The sequence below is a fragment of the Diadema antillarum genome, unplaced genomic scaffold (assembly GCF_040938485.1).
Source record: "Diadema antillarum isolate AM-2024a unplaced genomic scaffold, OU_Dant_1.0 scf00000047, whole genome shotgun sequence".
Classification (NCBI taxonomy): Eukaryota; Metazoa; Echinodermata; class Echinoidea; order Diadematoida; family Diadematidae; genus Diadema; species Diadema antillarum.
This window is the reverse complement of record NW_027270936.1, coordinates 1,671,136-1,689,021: the sequence shown is the minus strand read 5'-3', so window position 1 is coordinate 1,689,021 and position 17,886 is coordinate 1,671,136. Positions and strand designations below refer to the sequence as shown.

Here is a 17,886-nt window from a genome sequence, read left to right as displayed (position 1 = left end):
CCTGTTCCTCGAGCAGCATCCTCACGGGCCACTGCCCCGGGGGCGGGAGGTGAAGAGTCGGGTTCATATACTCCAGAACGGTACGGCTACGGGCGGGGTTGAACTCAATACAGATTAGATTTAGGGTTGCGTGGGGCTGGAGCTGGAGCTGACGAAGGGCTGCTTTACATTCGCCTTCATCATCACGGTGGGGGTCGCAGCCAGAAAGGCGAATCCAGGTCTGAATCCATATTGAGAACACTGTCTTGTTGACCACGTACTGCTACCAGCTTGTTTACCGTGTATAAAGCTAATGCAACGCGATCCGCGGAGCTAGCAAGGTACGTTACGCTGTTATCGTAAAAATTAGAGTGCCATCCAGTCTCCAGTTGAAATTTGTTGTTATCATCCACGCACACACACAGAGTCACAATGTACGGTCAGCAGTAAAGCGGCTGTCTGCACATCTACTTGTCTTTTTCTCTCACAGAAAATATCTAGTTTTTGCCAAACGTAAACCGGATCCAAAAAGGCAATTATCATGGGTAAAGTGTTCAAAAAAATGTCAGTGGCGTCACTGGGCCTCTACTAAAATGTCTAAGCAACATATTCAAATCACTTTTGGGACGCAAAGATTGTCAGAAGTGGTTAAATCTTGATTTAAAAATAGATAAAGTTTCACTCATTTTACATTGCCAACGCATTAGACGAACTCGGTGGCTTCGCGGGGCCTACCCCCTGATACGTCAAATCGCATAAGCCAATCAGCTGCCAATTTTTGGGGGCGTTCCCAAATCAGTGAACATTTTGAGCGATTTCTTGTTACTGAGCGAATTTTGGTGGATATAAACGCCAGAATCGTGTTAGTGAGCTCAAATACCTTCTATACAGCCCCAATGTCCGAATTAAAAGACTCCCCCTTTAACCAATTCTCTGTTTAATGAGTTCACAACAGCCGCGAATAATTATGTCGACAAAGGTATACCACCGAGCATACGCTTCGATGCACATGCCGACCGGTGTAATCTTTGTTCATCTCTATATCTTCCCTGAGAACAAAAGGAGAATAGTTTCCTTTCATGGTAGAGCCGTGTGGGCTTACACTGACCAGGGAAGGTGGCCCGAGAAGAAGAAACAACTCTCCTTTGAAGTCATGCTCGACACTGTAGAACGTTACGCGTTCAACACTTCGTGTAGCCATGAGCTTTGACAAGAGAGAGTGCATCATGCGGTAAGCAGGTCTTGAATTGGAGTAGAGAATCAAAATGCAGTGTTAAACTGTCGATTTTGACGCCAAAGAGTTTAAAAACACACTGGAACATGCTTCAGTGGAGCACTTTCTTTGAAAAATCAAAATATTACAGATATAACAAACAATCAAAAATTACAAGCAAAAAGTTTGCATCATGGATAAATATAAATGTCTAAAAAAACTAGTTTTAATGGCATTTCGAAGAAACTAGATATACATGTTTATGAATTCCAAATCGAGCATTTCATTTAAGATTTTCCGGTAAAATATATCTTGTAATTCCATGAAATTGAAGCGCGTTTTTCGTCTCACAGAGTGGTGTCGGGCATGACTTCATTTGAAGCGCAGCCTATGAATGTTGGACATCTTATATGGTATAAAAATGCATTGAATATACATTGTGTTTGTCCGAATTACGAAGAGTTGCCACTCTGTCTCACCTCCCAGCTGCACAGACCGAAGAGGACACACAGCTCTAAAATTTTCTCACAGAGATGATTGTGTTTTCCTATAAAATTGAAGAAAAAAAATCCATTATAACGAATCCCTCCTTTATGATAAGTAAGCTTTTCTATGTTATTCATCGACGACATGAATTGTGTTTGAAAATATTTGATATTATACTTTGATGAATAATATTCTGAAAACTGATGTCATGACACAGGAGGCAGCAAAATCTTCTCGAAATCCAGTCGGAACTAAACTTGAAGGGGATGTAAGAGATGAAATGACAATGTATACAGGCAAACATGAATTAGAAACACATTCTCTCATTTTCCACCGGACCCTTAGATTTGTGCCCTATGCAGAATACACATTTTTGAATGATTAAAATCATAGACTGTTTGTCCCCTCACGCTATACGACTGGTGAAATCATATCTCGCCCGTGTGTCTCTTACAATAGTCGACATATTCCAAACTTGTCTATTATAGTCATGGAGCTGTTAAAACCGTGCGTTTGAAGAAAACATGAAGTATTAAACGGTTTACTGGCGTAGTTGACATTCATCACTGATAAGGGGATAACCGCATCAGGTAGAAGTCGCATATAAGACCTCGAGAAAAAAAAAAAGAAAGGGAGAAAGTAAGTGTCAAAGATGTCTGAGGGGAATCATTTTGCTAATCGTGGATTGTATAAGAAAACGTGGAAATAACCACGGGACAAGCGGTGGCTGCTTCTGCATTTTGATTGAATCTATAATTAATGTAGTGTGTGTAAAAATTTCTATAGTGTGCATGAATCACAATTTTCTTAAGAGCTCATATTTAAGCGTGTGACGTTCACTCCTGTTGCGACGAAGAGGGTTATATAACGATATTTTGTGATAACGAAGTAATCCATAATTAAAGTTGCCAAATTTGTTGACATTAAAAACAATGGTGTAAAATTATTATGAACACTTTTTTAAGAACACAGTTACAGCAAAATTCTTGTTGAAACAAAGTCATTTCTGAGCGTCATTGGCAAAGAACAAAAGAAACATGCTCCGTTCCAATGAGATGCCACTCCTCGCTTTCCTACATACATTGTACAAGAAGAAATTCACAGAGACTGCGTGAGAGAACGCTTGTTATTTATATTCGTTCACTTTTCCCCGTGGATAACTTGCATTGCATTAATCAAAAGTGAATATTAGGGCTCGTTATCACGAACATTATTTTATGGCGTTTGTCCAAAGGTTCGTCATTCGTATACGGTTCATCACTGCGAAAATGAAATCAGGTTTCTTAATCCGAAAATGATAAGAATCTTTGTTATTCCGAAGATTCGCCGATTGGAGTATAAAATAAGATTTGTGAATCCAAAAGTGAAAAAAAAAGAAAAGAGTACACTGACAACACTTTGTAATTACAAATCTAAATCATTGTCTTCGTTACTATAGCAAAGTTACGCCTTGCAGAACCTTTAACATTTTCGGATTAACCAACCTTTTGAATTATGAATCCCGGGAATATTGAATCTTCAAAATGAGCCTCCGAAATAAGCCGGGAATAATGAACGTTCGTAAACGTTCGTAATCGACGAACTTTGGAATGACGAATCAGGCCTATAAACACATTCCTTAACCGTCACTTTTTTCTTTTCAAACTAAGCATGAAAGTACAAACTATACTCTGTTTGAATTCGGTTTCAAATTGCTTTTTCATCCAGTGCAGCGTATTTGATATGACCATTTACTAAAGTACAAAGCATTGAATTACGTACGCATCGTTGCCGTCTTTTTTTTTTTCATAACATACTCAGAACTCTATTCGTTCGATAAGACGAAATGTCGTTATTCATGTACTTTTTATTAAATTACCGATCCCTAGGACTTCGATTATTTATAACTGGAATGCAGTCTATACAAAATAGGCACGGTCAGACTGGGAAAAGATCGAGAAGTTTAATATCGCGATCTTTAAGATCTCGAAGTTTTGCCAGTTTGACTTCTAACGTGCCTTATAAAGACACGTGCTTGAATTTCTGGGACATTATGTTTCCTGCCCTGGCTGAGATTTGACCACTGCTGAATTCCCACGTGACTACTAGTACCCCCGTTTATGGATGCACAACGTGCGTTGTTACCTTGACACACCAAGAGGAAAAATTGACTGTCATGCAACTCTTTGCTGTCATGTCACACATGCGCACCGTGTGTATACGACGGACCATCGATTACGGTAATTGTCCCCGCCGAACGAGTTCGAGCAGGGGACTATGAAACGGGCTCCGTACGTGTGTGTGTCCGTGTGTCTGTCCGTCCGTCTGTCTGTCTGTCTGTGCGTCCGTGTGTGATCAAAATGTTCAATTTGCTACTTCTCTGTCATTTATGAGCCAATTTTAATTCTGTTTGCTTTATATGATAGCACTACATGGGAGCTTTGAAACTTCTACACAGAATTTCAGTTGTGACCTTTGACCTTGACCTTTGACCTATATTGTACATTTTGCTTCAAAATGCTACTCCTTCGCCATTTCTAACCCGATTTCGATTCCGTTTGCTTTATGTGATGGCACTAGGTGAGGGCTTCAAAACTTCTACACAGAATTTTGACCTTTGACTTCTTTGACCTTTGACCTTGATTTTTGACCTATATTGTAAATTGGCTACAAAATGCTACTCCTTCGCCATTTCTAACCCGATTTCGATTCCGTTTGCTTTATGTGATGGCACTAGGTGAGGGCTTCAAAACTTCTACACAGAATTTTGACCTTTGACTTCTTTGACCTTTGACCTTGATTTTTGACCTATATTGTACATTGGCTACAAAATGCTACTCCTTCGCCATTTCTAACCCGATTTCGATTCCGTTTGCTTTATGTGATGGCACTAGGTGAGGGCTTCAAAACTTCTACACAGAATTTTGACCTTTGACTTCTTTGACCTTTGACCTTGATTTTTGACCTATATTGTACATTGGCTACAAAATGCTACTCCTTCGCCATTTCTAACCCGATTTCGATTCCGTTTGCTTTATGTGATGGCACTAGGTGAGGGCTTCAAAACTTCTACACAGAATTTTGACCTTTGACTTCTTTGACCTTTGACCTTGATTTTTGACCTATATTGTACATTGGCTACAAAATGCTACTCCTTCGCCATTTCTAACCCGATTTCGATTCCGTTTGCTTTTTGTGATGGCACTAGGTGAGGGCTTCAAAACTTCTACACAGAATTTTGACCTTTGACTTCTTTGACCTTTGACCTTGATTTTTTACCGATATTGTACATTTTGCTACTAAATGCTACTTCCGGCGGGGACATATTTTACGCACCGCGTAATTTCTACTTTTCCTTGTTTATCAGGGGCCCGTTGCATAAAACTTGCCGTTGAATTTCAATGGTAACTACCGTCAAAATTAGGCATCACAGCCAATCAGCATCAAGGATTATAAAATTTACTGCTAATTTGAAGACTTACCGCTAGAAAGGAACGGTAAGTCCAGCGGTAAGGGTTTTATGCAACAGGGCCCAGGTGTATCAGTGCTATGTAATGTACGCAGTCTGTACTTCAATCGACTGTTCAAACGGTTGCGGTATACTAAAATACAATTACCAGTTGTACCAGCTCGTTTAGCTGACCAGATGAGCTCGAACTTGGCCCCATTTCGTACTCGTTTGAGGCGCGGCCACGATTAGTAAAAAGCTGAGAGCTAGTACTAGCTAGCCACAATAACGAAGCCACATTGTGTGCGCGAATGGATTTTACCTGCCTATGCATTGATGGCTAGAACAATACTAAAAGTCCAGAATGATTTAAGCAGATAATTAAGTCATGAAATAGTAGTTGGCTGTTCGTAGAAAAGTGGTAGTTTTGAGGGAACTGCGCTGGAGGAAAATAGAAGTGGTATCAAAAGACGGATTATCGCCGTGAATAGCTAGTGGTCTATTGTCCGATTTTCACACTGCATAACAAAAGACGGCGTTCTCGGTCGCGAGAGCGGAGATGCGGAAGTCGTCTTCTGTACTACGACTTTCGTACGACTTAATCTTCACTAATCCATCCCTGATCTACAACCACTTTACAATTTATCTACGCCTCTTTCACTTCTTAACAACAACGCATTCAACACTACGGCACAAACACAAAGAACCACGGCAAAACTACGACTTTCTTACTATTTCAGTAGCAATCTACAGCAAAACTGTGGGCCTTTTCAACAGGTAAGTACCACGGTTAGTGCTGGTAGTGTTAATACACTCTTATCTTTCTCTTCACAACAATTTTTCTGTCATTCCCTATGTAGCCTGAACATGCTGTGACCAAAAAGAAAAAAATAAAATAAAATCTGGAAAGTGCTTTACAGTGACAGTCAGAATATATTGAAAGGAAAGGGATGAAATGATGGAAGAAGTCTGTAATGGGCAAGAAAGAGGCAAGAAGAAATGTAAAAGTTCAAAAAGAATGTGGAAGCGTTAAGTGAAATGAGAAGAAACAGAGAAGGGATCGAGCTTCAACACATTGAAAAAAGAAGTGCAAGTGCATTCCCGTTATACCAAATTTCTATGGAGGGGCTATTTTTGTTTGTTTTTTATTTCAAATTTCATCATAAGTGAACAACAATAATGCAGTATACGATTGTATGTTGAAAACATGCAAACCTTGCATTTATCATTCGGGTGTTTTTTTTTTTTCCATTACTCAATAAAAAGCAATATAAATTTGCAATTCTATGCCATATATCTTTTTTAATATTACATTCAAGAGACAGAGAGATCGTCATGTTAAAAAGTGATGATTTAGTATTATAGGTTTAAGGTCGCAATTTGATAGGTTTACTTTTCCTAAAGTTTGTTATTCCGAATGTTCGTTGTTCGCTGGATTCATTATTCCAAAGGTTTGTTATTCTGAAAAAAAAAAGTTTGTTATAAAGTCAGGAGGTTCCTTATTCCAAAGGTTCTTATTCTGAATGTTTGTTAATCCAAAAATGAAATTTTAAGATTGGCTATTCTGAAAGTCCCTTCTTCTAAAAGTGGAATGGGCCTGATGTTTGTGTAGGCGGAAATGATATGAGGTTTTTAAATCTGAAGGATTTCGTTGTTGGATTTGTTTCTCCACATTTGGATTCTATTGCGTAATACTTGTTCGATATTACGTCAGAAGAGAGCCCCCAATGTGTACATGTGCTGTAGAACCAATACTGAGACTCAGACGGAGGATTTTATCCCTCCGTTTTTTCTGGCAGTTTCTTCGGATTTTGCCAGTCTTGCGATTGTGTTTTTGGGTATATGGATCCCAGACACTAGAGCTGTGTCCTAAAATTGGGCAAACTAGTGTTGTGAAAGCAGTTTTCGGGCATCGAATCATGGATTAATCAGCATCACAGATCTCGATGAAAGAGAAATTTCGCGCTGCCGCTCCACATGAGCGTATGGTAGCTTCACACACTACAAGAGACGGACAACCAGCCGCACAGGGGGAAGCTCACAGAGCAGTGTGCACCTACACAAGATGGTGGGAAAACAAAACCTGCTCAGCACACAGCACAAGTTAAGAAGATCAAATCTACAATCTCGTAAAAACCCTGTCATCGACAAGCTCCGATGTGAACACTAGACTGAGGAAATGGGAAGACTTGTTACAGTCCGTTATTCAGCTATTACCAGCTCATAATCGTACTGCAAACTCTACAGGAGTATCGCATTCGTCTGCAGTCACACCACAGGGACAGCCACGGACTCCACACACTGCCGATGACACGTATACACATACCCAGCAGCCATACAGTGGCGAGCATTGCGAAAACACGGGCACCAGTATGGGGCAAACGCATACAATCGTAGATGACAAGGAATGCTACCATATGGTCATGCCAGATGAAGTTCCCCATATTGTGGCGGAGTTTGCAATGCACACTGATATCGGGGGAACTCATAGAAGAAGAGATTGCTCAGTCAGCTATGTATTTGCTCACACATCAATTATAAAACAAAGCACTACAGGAGACAGCAGCTAAATATGCCCTGCCCAGCAACTGCCAAGCTATGGATTCTCCAAAAGTGAACCCCTTCATTTGGGACTATCTTCCAACACATACTAAGTCAAGAGACTTGAAACTGCAAAGAAAATTCAGAAATCAATGACAAAGGGCATTAATGCTTTCGTCCGTTCGCTTCCATTGGGCAACATCATGGACCCACAACAAGATGCGCTGGCCCTGCTTTACGGTTCTTCTTTCGAGTTGAATTGCTTACGACTTGAGCTTTTCAAACCAGACCTAGACACCAGATGTGCCAGACTGTACAAGCCAGAGAATATGGTTGATACTACCAGCAAACTACTGTTTGCAACAACCTCAGCAAGAAGGTTAAGGACCTCATGGAAGAACAGAAAGTTACAGCAGGGATGATGAAGGGACAAAGAAATAGAGCTACTCAAGCCCACATCCCTACAGGGGATTCAGGCCTTCACCAGGTGTCGCTAGTACTACTCGACGAAGCTCCAAGGAGGTGGGCTGGCCCAGATCTCGGGGCGGGGTATTAATCACCTTCAGTGATAATTCTAGTTACTACAGCACTGGTCCAACTGTTAGACCAGTACCAGCAGGTACCCAGCTTTTCTATTTTTTACTGGCCCATACCGTAAAACAGGGTGAATAGGGACAAATTTAAAGTTCTTATGATTGTATTTTTTTTTCATGCAGCCCAGAGACTCAATCTTATGTGGGGATTTTATGTCCACCTAAAATACCTTTAATTCGGTAAAAAAATATATATATTTGGGGGAAAAGTATGTTTTTTGATAAAATGGCGCTGTCCCTGTTGACCCCTTGAGGTCAACAGGGACAACACTATTTTTTATCCAAAAAAAGCTGTTTGGAGGCATTTTTTTTTCAATCCATCCAATGAATTGGATTAAGGGAACAACTACAGAGTTTATAAATGATAAACAAACATTTAAGAGCAATCTATTCCATTGATAAATCAATATTTAACAAAAATTGCAACAGCTCAACAAAATGAGCTGATATAAAAAAATGTGACCCATCAGGTCAATGGTTAAGATTGAAAAGTAAGTCAAAACTTTACTAATCCATTGAATTGCACTCGAATATTAACCCACTTCTTCTTCTAGTGGCAAATCATGATGTAAAATCTTATTCATACACTCTAAATTCAGTGTAACTTGACTCTTATGATGTCGGGGATATTTTGGGAGTTCTTACAGCAATTATAAGCTGGCACCTATAGTATGGGTCTGACCCAAACAGATGTGTTATTGGCATTAAAACATGCAGAAGACAGAGAAAAGTTATATACTTATATTTAGACATTAATGCATAGACATTGGAAGTGTTTCAGCCAGATTTGTCCCAATAAAGCAGTTCATGGTTCCGATTAAGCAATGGAAATAACACATGAAAATGTTGTAGCATCAAGTTTCGTTGCACATAAGGGGGTTCCCGCTAAAGCGGTTCCGAGTAAGGGGGTGAACACTGTATTATACTTAGGAAACACGCTTTTCTCAAATAATTCGTAATTTGCTCTGATCTTGCAATCTTTTAACTCTTAATGTGCCAGACCCAAAACCCTAACGTGCCAGACGTTTTTACCCAACGCCAGAAAGTTTGCAAACTGGATTGACAATGTAATTTAAAACTGCCATATCTTTGAAACTATTGACTGTTTTGAATTGAGTCTTCACAACAAATATCAAGAAATGATTGTTCTTTCTTGTCATGTAGTCAGTTTGCTGTAATATCTATCTGAACCTGAAATATTGCAGCAATAATCAATATCATTAAAAAAATATAAATTTTTGTGTAGTATGGAAAGAAAGAGTCGGTCGTGATTTTTCTTCAATAGAATGCTCCCTTGACTTTAGAGTTTTAGAGCTACATTTCCTCTTTCAAATGATAACAAATTTGTCTTCTATAGTTGTATTATTCCAAAGATATTGGCAGTTCAATTTGTCTTTTCAATTTCATTTTCTGCCTCGGTAATTCATTCCCAAATCTGTGTCCTTTAGTCCAGATACTGTATTTGAAACTCAAGTAAATCCCGGGTCCAGTCCTGGAAGAGTGTCTTTTGTCCACTTGAGAAGGAAGCACCTACTAATCCTTCTTTTGTCTCTACCACGGCCGGGCGTACACTATTGAAATCGGCAGGCCTTTGTCTGCGAGGAGTTTGTGTTCGCGCAATACCTTGGTTTACAGGTCTACTTTCCGTCCACTGTACATATGTGCATAGACAAGTACAAAAGCGTGTTCTTCTTTTGTATATGCTAGCGTGGGGACGATTAGTGAAGTTCACTGTCCAAGACAAAAGGATGAAAGACTTGACTGACGAACGAAAGCTTGACCCTCTTTTAGGGACAAAATGAAAGCCGCTCCCGCAGGAGATCGCCCAAGCAGAACAATGCGAGTGGAAACGCATAGACAACACATGCAGATTCAGTAGCATACACACGCGTGGTTTATCAATGAGAAATTTGATCTATACACATCTTGCAGAGGGTGCGCTCTCTGCGGATTTTCCCGACGCGAAAAAAATACATGTAGCTGAAAAATCAGGCATTTACTCAAAATTTTCCAATGTAAGCATACTCATATTTTTAGTAGAAACAATGGAAATGCTAATCAGCTACCAGTACATGTAAGTGGCAGTTTCTTGTTGTAACGCATTTTGGTACCACAAGAACTTAAATGACCGATGCTTTTCTCGCTCTTCTTAGTCGCCGATCGGCGACCATGGCACGTCAGGACTAAGGTCGCCGTTCGGCAACCATGGCACGTTAAGAGTTAATGAGCAGTATATCAGAATTTAAGGTGGGTCAGAAGTGAAAAGAATGCAATCTGTGGCCCTACAAAAAACAAACTCTTCAATTATCAATTTTATTAGAAAGAGAAAAATATTCCCTACAGAATGTGTTTTCTCAAAAATTCTGGAATATCACACTGCCATAATTTCGTCATTTCTTATGTTATTTTGATCATTTTTGCACTGTTCCGCAGGGAATGTTTTTACTCTTATAAGATTGATTGATAAAATTTTGGAGTGAGATTATTCTTTTTAAAAAAAAGCAGAGACCAGAGTTGGCATTTATATGCACTAGAGCAGAGTTTGTTGGTCAATGGCAACAACCTTAAATTTTACCTGAAATACCTTTTATAACCCATGGAGATGCCCAATAAGTTACAAATTGTAGTAGATGGCCAGTCAAAGGGTCCACTCCTAAGCCTGAGAAGTTCCATGTACTGCATGTATCTTGGAGGTGGTCAATTTATGCAGTCTGGATTAAATATGTTATGCTTCTGCACAAAGGCTGAAGAATTTACTACTTTCTACTGCCACTCTGTTGAAATAACAAAACAAAGACACACACACACACACACCTTTAATTCTTCCTTCAATTCCAATTGCTAGTGACGATGGTACGGAGCGACCGGCCAATTAGGCGGCCGCTCTTTTCACGCCCTGCCATGTGAGCATGGCGCTGCTCTGTCAGCGAGCTGCATATCACGTAGCTGCTGGTAGGGTGGTGAGACGGGCATGGATCATTCACTGTACGCCATGCATGAAATCATGTGGACAAATATCAAACATTTGATCATTAATCATGCGCAACATTAGACTTCTCAAAGACAAAATCAGTTTCAGGTACCCTTAATAGACCAAGCATGATAAAAGTGATAGTTTTACAGAGATTTACTGACAAAACGGTGGCTAGACTTATACTGGGCTGAGTTCATACACTGTGCAGAAAATGAATGTGCACCTATGGTGATCGCAAACCCCCCCCCCCCCCAAGAAAATGTCTGAAATGTCAGTTTTACATCATTATACCTCTCCAAAAGTTGTGAAATTTCTTCCAAAAGAAAAATTACTGAACACAATTCCATCAAACTTACATTTAGAAAAGACATCATTAAGACAAAATGAGCACAAACACAAACAAATGATTATTAACACTATGGATACCAACCAGCGGGACAACTCGGCCCACCTTTGACGGGTGGTCCGAGTTAATGCGACCCCAAATGCACAGGTCTTTGGAATTCTTTTGTGCATCAGTAGAAAACTGACAGCTGTTTGAATAATTACAACCAGTTGGAACTCCATCTCTTAAACCTCTTAATCAAACTACTCCCTCATCTTTTTCGCAACTGACTTTCAATTTGGAATGTGTGACTACTATCATATTAGGTATATGTGCAAGACACCTTTCTCGTTAGTATGGAGTTATGCATTACCATGGTAATGGCTTATTTTCACAAAATCATACAAAATGTTGTTGATCAAACTACCCTCTCAGTTTTAAAACAATGCAGGTTTCCAATTCAGCACATGGTCAATTGAATGTGGATTGTGCAATACACCTTTTTGTGAAAATGAAGAAAATCTGTTGCCATGGCTACAGCAGTTTTTATATAAATACAAAAATTGTAAATTGAGCTGCTCTCTCATTTTTTAAGGGGGCACTACACCAAAAATTAAAGATTTCTTCAATTTTCTGTTTTTTACTTTAAGTGACAGTTTAGGTTCTTATCTTCAATATGCAGTAGCTTCTACACTAAAAAATGCAGTAAAAGTGGTTACAATACTTTTTTTTCTGATACCCTTTTGAAGGCACATCTTTGCAGTAGAGGTATGTATTTTCAAAACTCTATTGGTGGGACTACAGTGTAATAAAAACTGAATATAATCCTTATACCGTGTTTTTGTGGGTCCAAATCATAATTCTTGACAAAATAATTTGTGAAAAGTGTATCAAGTGAATTATAACATATATATTTTGAAGCCGAGGGAAATATGTGTCCATATACTGCTAGAAGTGACATCTGCCTGTACTTTGAGGTCAAATGTGTGTTGAAAATACAGCGAATGTGATTTTTTCATGTATTTCATTATTAAAAAATGACATCTTCATTTTCATTGGTCGTTTTCTCAGAATGTGTTTTTATATACCTTTGTTTACAAATTTTGCTATAACTTGAGAATGCTTCAATATTTTCTTTCCAAATTTCTTACACTTAAGCAGAAGGATATGCTTAATAGTTTACAAGAGCATTTTAAAATTATGGGCTTTAGTTTTTAAATTATTGACAGCTGAATCCAGATTGGATAATACCTGTTGCCATGGCAATGGAAAAAAAAAATCAAAAATAATCAATAAAAATTTTTGGTTTTTTTTAGTTGCATCTATCTACCAAAAATGAACAAAAATACCAAAGTTTACAGCAGTAGTAGACATTTTGTGGTAATCAATCACCTGTAGGCATCTGGTTACCATGGTAACCATGCACAATATTATACATTACAATATATACCATTGTATTGATAACATCTCTGGAAACATGTACATTGGAATAAAAAACACCAATGTTTTTTATTCCCACAAGGACATTGTAACACTGGTTGATACATTAAATACGGAATTAAGCAACATCTCAAAATGGTTTAAAAGTAATAAGCTTTCATTGAATATTGATAAGACATGTTTTATACACTTCCATACGTTGCAATCCCATCCCACCCTTCCTCAAAGTATTTTTATTGATGATATAAACATTGCTGAGAAACATTCAACCAAGTTCCTAGGAGTGACCCTAGATAGCAATTTAACTTGGAATAACTCATACCCTACCCGTCGTTCCCATGATTTTCATTTAAGTAATCCGAAGCTTTTACTTGCTCAAAATTCGATTAGACATCAAGGTCCGGATACATGGAACACTCTTCCTGAGGAGTTGAAACAGTGTACCTCCTTGTTTTCATTTAAAGCAAACTTAAAGAAGTACATTTTATTACAGTATACTTCAAATACGAACTAAAAACAAATAAATTATGCAACTAATGTTGGTCTCCCGATAGCAACAGCGCATATCGTCCCCTCTTTCAGTAAACCAATTTCATTATTCTAAATTCCAGCCTATCTGTCATTGTGCACCCTCAAGCACCTGCACACACATTCACCACCACCACCATCACACACCAGAGTCTATCTTCCCCTGCTACCTTCGCAGCAGAATTTATATTGTTACAAATCTAGTACGTCCTTATCTTTTCCGGCCGGCCATCTTTTCAAGCAATGCTTATAATGGCGGCCCTCTGCATAATCGTTTCTTAACTATAAATGTTATTCTTATCACTGCTGCATAGACATGCATACTGTATATTAAATCTCTTTCATAACGTTGTTTATGCAAGTTAAAAGACTGTGTTAAATTTATTTTATATATTTCCTACATGTTCATGATTATGTACTTATAATCGTGGTTTATGCAAGTCAAACGACTCTGCGTTGAATTTACTTTGTATATTTCCTGCATCTTCATGATTATGTAACTTATGTATATTGATTTGCAGAAAATAAAGTATCTATCAAACAATATTGATAAATTCTTCATGAAATGAATGCAAAAAATGTGATTGTTTTGTCATTTTTAATGTTGTTCGTGTAGTGCCCCCGTAAACATTTGAGTTATGATTAGGTACGGTACATGATTGCTATAATATCATGCAAAACATTTTCTGGGGACTGTCAATATATCTGTTGCCATAGTAATAGCATTCTTTGTACAAATCATACAAAAATATGTGGATTGACCTAACTCCCTTAGTTTTTGAGCATTTGACTTGAAACTTGGCACATGTGACCCCTGTATTGGAGTTGTGCAAATATCATGCATCTTTTGTCATTGTCAAACAATGTGTTGCTGTGGTAATAGCATTTTTTTTTTAATGAAAATCATGCAAATTACACTTTTACAGGTGGATTTAGTAACAGTCTTGCTCAGTTTTTTAGCAGTTGATTTGGGTTTTGGCATGTGACCAATTTAAATCTTAGATTTATGTTCAAAATTTATGTTTCAACAATGTTGAAAAATGTATTGCCATGGTAACAGCATTTTTTTTTCAATAAAAAGCAGGCAAAGATAATGTGGATTGAGCTAACTCATCCAAGTTTGGTCACAAACAGACATAGGGATCATAGGGACATAATCAAAATGCACCGTATAAACTTAACATTGGGCCTTAAAAGTTTGTTGACCCCTGTTTGTGAGCTTTGACCTTGTGGTGACCTTCAATTCCCCAAGGGACATCTACCATTCAAGTTTGGTCACAAACATACATATGGATCAAAAGTTTTGAGCCATAATCAAAATGCACTATAAAAAATTAACATTGGGCCCTAAAAGTTTGTTGACCCCTGTCTGTGACCTTTGAACTTGTGGTGACCTTCAATCCCCCAAGGGACATCTACCATCCAAGTTTAGTCACAAACGGACATGTACATCCAAGATTATGTGCCATAATTGAAACGCGCCGTATAAGGCAGTCCTCACAAATTTTTTTCAAAATATGTTGTTGTTGGTACCTCCAATAAACTCCTTTCACCAAAAACAAACTTTCAAATCACCAAATAAGCTCGTAAATTTTGGTTGAAAAAGTGTGAGTCTGCATGGTGAATATGCTAATGAGCAAGTCTTGGCGGACAGTCAGACGTCACCGAGGCACAACTCTTCCCAGCCGTGTTCTGCTCGTTATCCGTACACTCCCTAGTTACTCGGATGCATGAAGAAGGCAATGGCTACTGGTATTTGACATTTGTGTGTGTGTGTGTGTGTGTGTGTGTGTGTGTGTGTATGTATTGTGTATTGTCTATTCGCACAGTACACGTGTGTAGATACTGAGTACCCGGTTTGCCCTTCAAGCGTTTCCCGTCTATCACAGCGCAGCTGCAGCCCTATCGCCACGCAATGCAGTTAGCTGTTTATGTTTTCATACGTACTGTACGTAGAAATGGTTCTACACGTTACACTAGAAGGGCGACCGCATTCGGCGTCGTTTGGTCGGGCTATCTTTCATCATACCGATGTGTCAAGCAGAATTTTACTCGAATTGTAGAGAAAATTGCCCAGGAGATTCATTTTTTTCCATCCCAGACCCACAAAAGGATCGTGAAAGGTGCGCTGTATTGCTGAGAAATCTCGGTACAACGAAGCCGAACATAAACTAAAGCATTCTCAATATCATGTTGTAGAGCTATGGCTATGCGAGGACCATTTGAGAAGCATGTTTTGATGTGGACAATCAGGCTGTGGCCCTCGGTTATATACTGAGAAAACTCCTGAAGCCAGATGCAATCCCGACCATATATTTGCTCATATGAGTTATAAAACAGAAACACCTCGAGCATCGACTTCGAAGAGAACTCTTGCCTTCCCTCCAAGTTTGATTGAAGAGAGTTATTCAAGTTTTTGTAGCATTATGGACAGACGATGGATGGACGGACTGATGCCACAGGTGATCCCATAGTCTCTCCTCACCTACTCTGTCGGTTTGTGACCATTTGACTTGAACTTCGGCACATGTGACAGCTATAGTATGTAGATTTGCAAACTTTTCAATAAAAATCACAAAAAAAAATATTGTGGATTGAGCTAACTCTCTCAGATTTTGAACTTTTGATTTGAGATTTGGGACATATGCAACTGATAAGATTTTTTAGATGTGCAAAACACATCTTTTGTCAATGTTGAATAGTATTTTGCCATGGTAACATCATTTTTGTGGAGCTCACCGAGGTGAGGGGAGACTAAAGGATTGCCTGCGTCCATCCGTCCTCCATCTGTCCTTTGTCTGTGCGTAACGCTACAAAAACTAGAATGAATAAAACTCTACTGAGGACTTCAATTTCAATCAAACTTGGAGGGAAGAGTGGTTATACAAAGTTACACATTTTACTAAACATGAAGGTCACCTCAAGGTCAAAGGTCACAGGCAGGGGTCAATGAACTTGATGTGGATGGTAGATGTCCCTTGGGGAGTAGAAGGTCACCACAAGGTCAAAGCTCACAGACAGGGGTCAACAAATTTTTAGGGCCAAAAAACGTGAGTGGGCGAGACCCGTTTGGCACTTGCCTCGTTTCAATAAAAGGCAGGTAAAGATAATGTGGATTGTGCTTACTCCCTCAGTTTGTAAGCATTTGACTTGAAACTTGGCACATGTGACCACTATCATATGTATTGATGTGTAAACTTCATCTTTTTTCAAAGCTCAACAATATATTGCCATGGTAACAGCATTTTTTGAATGAAAATTCATACAAAAATATTATGGATTGAGCTTGTTTCCTTATTTTTTCACAGACCTTTGAATTAAGAAATCTTTTAAATTTTTCTCTGGAACTAGGAGTTAGGAAGTGCCATGATTAAGTACATTTTGCATTTCTGTTTTCAGAACCCCACTGATGATTGCCTGTGAGAGTGGACACAAGGATATCGTTGACCTCCTGATTAAGCGAGGAGCCCGTGCTGACCTATGTGATGCCCAGGGTTATGATGCCAAGTACTTTGCTGAAGGTAGCAAACAGGAGAACTTGCTTGCACTTCTAGAGACTGCTCCCTCTGTGGCTACATGGGATATCAGTAAGTGGACTAATCATTTGCAGCAAATCTGCAAAGTTTTTGAAATTCTTGACTTAACAGTTTGCACCCTTGTTTAAAGTCAATAATTATTCATCATCATCATTGCCGTTGCTACTGTCTTTATCATGTTTGCAACAATCTTTTCTTTTTTATATCAGTGCAGGGAGGTGTTAGAGAAGGAATGGAACCTCTTCACAATTTGTGCAAATTTATGCAGCCATGTACTGTAGGTTCTATAGCATCACAACTGAATGCTTCGCATTTCACTGACTTTGATGTTCCATGCTCCAAACCACTCTTCCAGAGAGTTTGGACATGGAGACCAAAGGAGACATTATTGATTTTAACAATTTTATAGTGTATTTCAGATGAAATGTTGAAATTCTGTATGGAACTTGGTGGTAATTTTGTGTGGAACAACTACTTGAAATTTTTCTTCTGAAAAGAGGAGTGTAAGTGTCTCATAAAAGCATTTAAGATATATTACCATATTGCTCACATTTGTGCATAATATTGTTTGCCAGGTAAGTACTTTAATATCACATCTTTCAAATTAAGACAGTGACTATTGTGTGTTTTTGCATGTTTAGTAGCTAATTTCTATGGTTAAAGAAGTACAGCATTTACTAATTTTCTTCACGAGTCTTGCATTCTTTGCACACTAAGCAATTGCTGTCAAAAACTTGGGAAGGGGGCAACAAATTGCTGCTGGCTATTGGAGTAAGCTGTATTTTAGAAATGATGCATATTCACACAGAAGTGCTGTGTTTTGTCAGAGCAATTTATTAACACC

General features: G+C 38.7%; 1 protein-coding gene across 2 annotated transcripts in view; it reads left to right on the top strand.

Moving 5' to 3' along the window:
* The window catches only part of LOC139715381 (uncharacterized), a 359,010-nt gene that overhangs the window by 153,946 nt on the left and 187,178 nt on the right, over nt 1-17,886 (top strand). For both annotated transcript variants that reach the window (XM_071626956.1, XM_071626954.1), the window contains one exon: nt 16,906-17,093. In XM_071626956.1, coding sequence (XP_071483057.1) covers nt 16,906-17,093 — 188 coding nt within the window. The remainder of the gene's footprint in view (nt 1-16,905; nt 17,094-17,886) is intronic.